General features: G+C 51.2%; 1 protein-coding gene across 3 annotated transcripts in view; it reads left to right on the forward strand.

The window, feature by feature from the left end:
* Positions 1 to 7089, forward strand: part of TRAIP (TRAF interacting protein) — a 129337-nt gene extending 122248 nt beyond the window's left edge. For all 3 annotated transcript variants that reach the window (XM_063941422.1, XM_063941423.1, XM_063941421.1), the window contains exons 13-15: positions 3774 to 3890; positions 5349 to 5399; positions 6249 to 7089. In XM_063941422.1, coding sequence (XP_063797492.1) covers positions 3774 to 3890; positions 5349 to 5399; positions 6249 to 6362 — 282 coding nt within the window. In that variant the 3' untranslated portion in view covers positions 6363 to 7089. The remainder of the gene's footprint in view (positions 1 to 3773; positions 3891 to 5348; positions 5400 to 6248) is intronic.
* The last annotated feature ends 711 nt before the right edge of the window (positions 7090 to 7800 follow it).

The raw sequence follows: 7800 nt of genomic DNA on the forward strand, positions 1-7800 counted from the left end.
GTGTGTGTACTCCTCCGTGTATGGGCTGCGTGTGTGTGTACTCCTCCATGTATGGGCTGCGTGTGTGTGTACTCCTCCATGTATGGGCTGCGTGTGTACTCCTCCGTGTGTGTGTACTCCTCCGTGTATGGGCTGCGTGTGTGTGTGTACTCCTCCATGTATGGGCTGCATGTGTGTGTACTCCATGTATGGGCTGCGTGTGTGTGTACTCCTCCATGTATGGGCTGCGTGTGTGTGTACTCCTCCATGTATGGGCTGCGTGTGTGTGTACTCCTCCATGTATGGGCTGCGTGTGTGTGTACTCCTCCATGTATGGGCTGCGTGTGTGTGTACTCCTCCGTGTATGGGCTGCGTGTGTGTACTCCTCCGTGTATGGGCTGCGTGTGTACTCCTCCGTGTATGGGCTGCGTGTGTGTGTACTCCTCCGTGTATGGGCTGCGTGTGTGTGTACTCCTCCGTGTATGGGCTGCGTGTGTGTGTACTCCTCCATGTATGGGCTGCGTGTGTGTGTACTCCTCCATGTATGGGCTGCGTGTGTACTCCTCCGTGTGTGTGTACTCCTCCGTGTATGGGCTGCGTGTGTGTGTGTACTCCTCCATGTATGGGCTGCATGTGTGTGTACTCCATGTATGGGCTGCGTGTGTGTGTACTCCTCCATGTATGGGCTGCGTGTGTGTGTACTCCTCCATGTATGGGCTGCGTGTGTGTGTACTCCTCCATGTATGGGCTGCGTGTGTGTGTACTCCTCCATGTATGGGCTGCGTGTGTGTGTACTCCTCGTGTATGGGCTGCATGTGTGTGTACTCCTCCATGTATGGGATGCGTGTGTGTGTACGCCTCCATGTATGTGCTGCGTGTGTGTACTCCTCCATGTATGGGCTGCGTGTGTGTGTACTCCTCCATGTGTGGGCTGTGTGTGTACTCCTCCATGTATGGGATGCGTGTGTGTGTTCTCCTCCATGTATGGGATGCGTGTGTGTGTGTGTGTGTGTGTACTCCTCCATGTATGGGCTGCGTGTGTGTGTACTCCTCCATGTATGGGCTGCGTGTGTGTGTACTCCTCCATGTTTGGGCTGCGTGTGTGTGTACTCCTCCATGTTTGGGCTGCGTGTGTGTGTACTCCTCCATGTTTGGGCTGCGTGTGTGTGTACTCCTCCATGTATGGGCTGCGTGTGTGTGTGTACTTCTCCATGTATGGGATGCGTGTGTGTGTACTCCTCCATGTATGGGCTGCGTGTGTGTGTACTCCTCCATGTATGGGCTGCGTGTGTGTGTACTCCTCCATGTATGGGCTGCGTGTGTGTGTGTGTGTACTCCTCCATGTTTGGGCTGCGTGTGTGTGTACTCCTCCATGTATGGGATACGTGTGTGTGTACTCCTCCATGTGTGGGCTGCGTGTGTGTATACTCCTCCATGTATGGGCTGCGTGTGTGTGTGTGTGTGTGTGTACTCCTCCGTGTGTGTGTGTACTCCATGTGTGGGCTGTGTGTGTACTCCTCCATGTGTGGGCTGCGTGTGTGTGTACTCCTCCATGTGTGGGCTGCATGTGTGTGTACTCCTCCATGTATAGGCTGTGTGTGTGTGTACTCCTCCGTGTAAGGGTTGCGTGTGTACTCCTCCATGTGTGGGCTGTGTGTGTACTCCTCCATGTGTGGGCTGTGTGTGTACTCCTCCATGTGTGGGCTGCGTGTGTACTCCATGTATGGGCTGCGTGTGTACTCCTCCATGTATGGGCTGTGTGTGTGTGTACTCCTCCATGTGTGGGCTGCGTGCGTGTGTACTCCTCCATGTGTGGGCTGCGTGCGTGTGTACTCCTCCATGTGTGGGCTGCGTGTTTGTGTACTCCTCCATGTGTGGGCTGCGTGTGTGTGTACTCCTCCATGTGTGGGCTGCGTGTGTGTGTACTCCTCCATGTGTGGGCTGCGTGTGTGTGTGTACTCCTCCATGTGTGGGCTGCGTGTGTGTGTGTACTCCTCCATGTGTGGGCTGCGTGTGTGTGTACTCCTCCATGTGTGGGCTGCGTGTGTGTGTGTGTACTCCTCCATGTGTGGGCTGCGTGTGTGTGTGTACTCCATGTGTGGGCTGCGTGTGTGTGTACTCCTCCATGTGTGGGCTGCGTGTGTGTGTGTACTCCTCCATGTGTGGGCTGCGTGTGTGTGTGTGTGTACTCCTCCATGTGTGGGCTGCGTGTGTGTGTGTACTCCACTTATGGGCTGCGCATGTGTGTACTCCACTTATGGGCTGCGTGTGTGTGTACTCCACTTATGGGCTGCGTGTGTGTACTCCTCCATGTATGGGCTGCGTGTGTGTGTACTTCTCCACGTATGGGCTGCGCGTGTGTGTGTACTCCTCCACGTATGGGCTGCGTGTGTGTGTGTACTCCACCACGTATGGGCTGCGCGTGTGTGTGTACTCCTCCACGTATGGGCTGCGTGTGTGTACTCCTCCACGTGTGGGCTGCGTGTGTGTATGTGTGTACTCCACGTATGGGCTGCGTGTGTGTGTGTACTCCTCCACGTATGGGCTGCGCGCGTGTGTGTACTCCACGTATGGGCTGCGCGTGTGTACTCCTCCACGTATGGGCTGCGCGTGTGTGTACTCCTCCACGTATGGGCTGCGCGTGTGTGTGTACTCCTCCACGTATGGGCTGCGCGCGTGTGTGTACTCCTCCACGTATGGGCTGCGCGCGTGGGTGTACTCCTCCACGTATGGGCTGCGCGTGTGTGTGTGTACTCCTCCACGTATGGGCTGTGTGTGTGTGTGTGTGTGTGTGTACTCCTCCACATATGGGCTGCGTGTGTGTGTGTGTACTCCTCCACGTATGGGCTGTGTGTGTGTGTGTGTACTCCTCCATGTATGGGCTGTGTGTGTGTGTGTGTGTACTCCACGTATGGGCTGCGTGTGTGTGTGTGTACTCCTCCACGTATGGGCTGCGTGTGTGTGTGTACTCCTCCACGTATGGGCTGCGTGTGTGTGTGTACTCCTCCACGTATGGGCTGCGCGTGTGTGTGTACTCCTCCACGTATGGGCTGCGCGTGTGTGTGTACTCCTCCACGTATGGGCTGCGCGTGTGTGTGTGTACTCCACGTATGGGCTGCGCGTGTGTGTGTGTACTCCTCCACGTATGGGCTGCGTGTGTGTGTGTGTGTACTCCTCCACGTATGGGCTGCGTGTGTGTGTGTGTGTGTACTCCTCCACGTATGGGCTGCGTGTGTGTGTGTGTACTCCTCCACGTATGGGCTGCGCGTGTGTGTGTACTCCTCCACGTATGGGCTGCGTGTGTGTACTCCTCCACGTATGGGCTGCGCGTGTGTGTGTACTCCTCCACGTATGGGCTGCGTGTGTGTGTGTACTCCTCCACGTATGGGCTGCGTGTGTGTGTACTCCTCCACGTATGGGCTGCGTGTGTGTACTCCTCCACGTATGGGCTGCGTGTGTGTGTACTCCTCCACGTATGGGCTGCGTGTGTGTGTACTCCTCCACGTATGGGCTGCGTGTGTGTGTGTGTGTGTACTCCTCCACGTATGGGCTGCGTGTGTGTGTGTACTCCTCCACGTATGGGCTGCGTGTGTGTGTGTACTCCTCCACGTATGGGCTGCGTGTGTGTGTGTACTCCTCCACGTATGGGCTGCGTGTGTGTGTGTGTACTCCTCCACGTATGGGCGTTCTCGCTGCTTATGTTTCTGCCTCTTCATGAGAAGGGGACATACTGGGAGGTGATGCACTGACCTATAATACTGTCTGATTATAAAGTCTTCTATGATTTCTCTCAGACCTTTCAGATAAACGCTGACGAGGACAATCTCGCGTTGCCGTCTTTTATAAAGAACTCGCTGGTGCGGAAGAGGCCAGTGGGCAGTATGTTGAGCTCCTTTCACAACACAGGAGTAGTGAGTATCCGGTATATGTGTATGGGTACTGCCCGTCACGCTGACTTCCTGTTCCGGTATATGTATATGGGCACTACCTGTTACACTGACTTCCTGTTCCGGTATATGTATATGGGCACTGCCCGTTACACTGACTTCTTGTTCCGCATATTCGGCTTCTGCTCCTTTAGATGAATATAGAATAGTAATAAACCCCTGACGTCTTTTGGTTGTTACAGCGGGGAAGGAGGGAGAGATGTAGAATTCAGGCTCTGGGATCCGGGGGAAGATTTGCATTTGTATCATGGACTCCACAAGTTGTCTGCACTTTGTGCCAGTGTTGAGCTCTGCATAGGTCGGCTGGCCATAATGGGGGTCATTCGGGTGCGGTTAGTTTAGCGATCAGCAGTGATAGCGCTGTGTGTAAATGCAGCAGGAGGCGTCTTACTTGCAGACGCCTCCTATTGCACTAGTGATACGAGGTGCTTCAGAGGACGCCTCCACCATTGGGCAGCTTATGGGCCCCGTGGTGTCGCAGAGTCCAGTTAATCTCTGTCCTACAACGGAGATCCCTGGCCTCTTCCCGGTCCCTAAACAGCGGCGTCACGTCTCCCATTTTCCCAAATGTATTAGCCCCTCCCGGTCCCTGAAACTGCATCAGACTGTCAATTACTGACCGTCTGATGCCAGCCTGCTCCTGTGCTGCTGGACCTGTTCACGCACACACATGGGTACTATGCGCCAATCATCATAGGTGTGCCGGACTGAGCGGATGTTAAGCCTGTGTATAGGGAGCATCCTCTGTGGGGGGAGTGACATGAATTCAGTGTACATATATTCACCGCTGAAGTCTCAGGAGGTCTTCTATTTCCCCATGTTTCTGTTGTACACCCAGGGGCCACAGTATTGGGTTCAACTTGTCACACCATGAACACATTACTACAACTGCACTCTCCATACTTATCTGTACATACTGCTAGGTCAGATGACGGCAGATCACGGTGCCCCTGCTTCTCCTGCGGTGGCCTCGGAGGGTACATGCTGCTTTCATCTTCCATGTTTTGGGGAACATTTCTGAGCAGTACAGTAGTGAGTAGTCCGTTGCGAGTCTCACCTGCAGCGTGTCCTGGTGATACATCACAAGTATCCAGCTCTGCACCTTATTGCTGTCTGGTGGGATGTGCAGCTACATGAATGGGGACTATATCCAGTCATTGCACATAGAATGTGACATCAGATAAGAACCATTGCCCATCTAGTTTGCCCTTTTAGGGTGTGCTAATTAGGGTTAGGGGTTACATTAGTTATGGATTCTTTATTTTATGGCCTCTTGTGTATGATGTCTGCTTTATATTGTGCAGCTGGTCTGTAGAGTGATATCACTATAACAGTGTGATGTGACCCAGCGTAGCTTTGTGCTTTGGGGGGTTGTGTTCCCTTTTAGGTCACACAACTAATTTCATGCTTTCCCTCTTTTAGATAAGGACGGGATTTGATGGCTTCGGTGGACGGACAAAGTTTATCCAGCCCGTATCCTTTGGTTTGTGTAGCTACACTATGATTTTGATACAACTTCTCCACATTTAGAGATATAACTATGGAAAACCCAGAAAATATTTGAATACTGTATGAATGAGTCCTTCACGTCACGTATACAGAACTGCCACGTATACAGAACTGCTTTACCTGTAGTCACTGTGATTCCCTGTAACAGATATTTTCCCTTTTCTTACATTACACCAGTTAGAGAGCTGCTTACATTCTGGACAGGAGACAATGGTGCCGCCGAGTGGCAGGAAAACCAGAACCTTCTCAGCGGAGTTGTAACCATAGTAAAGATGTCTTTGCAGTGCTACTGATCAGTGCTCCCATTCATGCCTGTCCTGTACAGTACCAGGCGGTGGGCTCACAGAGTGCAGGTAGTCACCAGCCTTTCCTGGTTCCTCTGCACTGGGCATCAGTTCCTGAGTGTGGGAGGACGGCTAGCCGGCATCACCCCTGAGGGTCCAGTAAGACGGGCCCTGGGTATAGACAGTGGTCCTTCATACTGGAGCAAAAGCTAAAATGCAGAGTTCTGAATATAATAATGATTAGAAAAACGCACACAAGTTATTTGTAATATGTTCTTTGAATTTGTCATATACTTAATATATAGTAAAACCCTGGTATATACGTTAGTATGACAGCTCTGCCTCCTGTCACTGCAGCATGCCGAGCAATCCTCAATCCTGCAGTCTGTCATGGAATATAGTCAAAATGGAAAGGATTTATCTCACCGTGTGTACACACCTTAAGACCCCTGCTACCCTTCCATGCTGTACCATGGGGAGCTCAGATTTCATGCTGGCATGTGGTGAATTCCTTAACCCTAAACTCCAGAGCAGTCCCGCAGAAATCCGCCCTCTGCCTCCCAAGCTGAAGAGAAAGAAGGTGTCCAGACCTCCAGCTTCCACCAGCACCAATCAGCCAAGACTGGAAGACTTTCTAAAGTGAACTGTTGTGGCTTTAGCTTTGGTTGGGACTGTGCGATCCTTATTAGCTATGAATTACTATAGTATTATATATTGGAGCCTCTGTCTACATAGGTCTTCTGCTGCCACAATGTGTATGAAGACTGAATCTTCCACAGTGAATAGTAATGTGGGACATCCCAGCAAGACCTTACCGATGAGGGACATCCCAGCAAGACCTTACCAATGAGGGACATCCCAGCAAGACCTTACCGATGAGGGACATCCCAGCAAGACCTTACCGATGGGGGACATCCCAGCAAGACCTTACCGATGGGGGACATCCCAGCAAGACCTTACCGATGAGGGACATCCCAGCAAGACCTTACCGATGGGGGACATCCCAGCAAGACCTTACCAATGAGGGACATCCCAGCAAGACCTTACCAATGAGGGACATCCCAGCAACAGTATTCTGCCTCCAGCCTCTAACCCACCAGCCTGCCCTCCTATGATAACTGATCCATGGCTAGCGGTGGCTGTAATTACTGTCGTCTCACCTCTTTAGGGAAATTCATTTGACACCTTTTTATTTTCTTGCTGTAGTTTGTGAAATATTCTGCACAACAAACTACGTCATTCCGCAATGACCCTTCTAGGAGCCATTGATTGAGTACAAGAGGAATGTATGCAGGTTTGTGTTCAGTCTGTGGTAATCTGTGTTTGTATTCAGTGTAAATAAATATGTATATATATTATTGTAAATGTAAGCTCTGGTACAAGCCCTATGTGATATGGCACATTCCCACCCGTGCCAATGTCTGGGGGTGCGGCTGCTATTACCACAACCTTACTCTGGTGGTACCCGTCCTGGGTGTGGGCTGCAGAGGTCTCTCTGGATCTTATGACCTCAGTTCAGATGCTCCCAAACTCTGCCGTTCCAGTCCAGGTTTTAAGTATATCCATACTTGAGCACAGGTGCCTTCATTAGTTCTCTAGTCAATTTGATTTAATCATTTGGGCTGGACTGTAATAGCGGAGTTGATCTTAATTGTCACTATGCACAAAATGGCATGCTGCTCAATCAGATTGTGATGTCACTCAGGTGCTAAAAGGGAGGGGTAATTCTGTGTAAGAAAAAAACAATTGTTCCCTAATGCACACTGAGTGAGAAATAATAATACTACATAATAATCAGATAATACGGAGATCTTAGTTGCGTATATCTGCAGATATAGGGTTAAGCCCCTAGGCCGTTCGGCAAGGCGTCTCCGTCACTGGGGGTCCCTAATACTAGGTATGGGTATGGGGTGCCGGACCCCACCACGTCGGCACAGGTCGGCTACCCCAGGTCAGCACACAGGTGAAAGTTAATAAGGGTTAATAAAAAGCACATAAGTGCTATATAAGTGAAATGCGATTAAAATAATACAAAAATATATACAAAGTGATAGGGAAAATCATAAGTGTTAATAAAGTGT

Source organism: Pseudophryne corroboree, chromosome 9 (genome assembly GCF_028390025.1).
Source record: "Pseudophryne corroboree isolate aPseCor3 chromosome 9, aPseCor3.hap2, whole genome shotgun sequence".
Lineage (NCBI taxonomy): Eukaryota > Metazoa > Chordata > Amphibia > Anura > Myobatrachidae > Pseudophryne > Pseudophryne corroboree.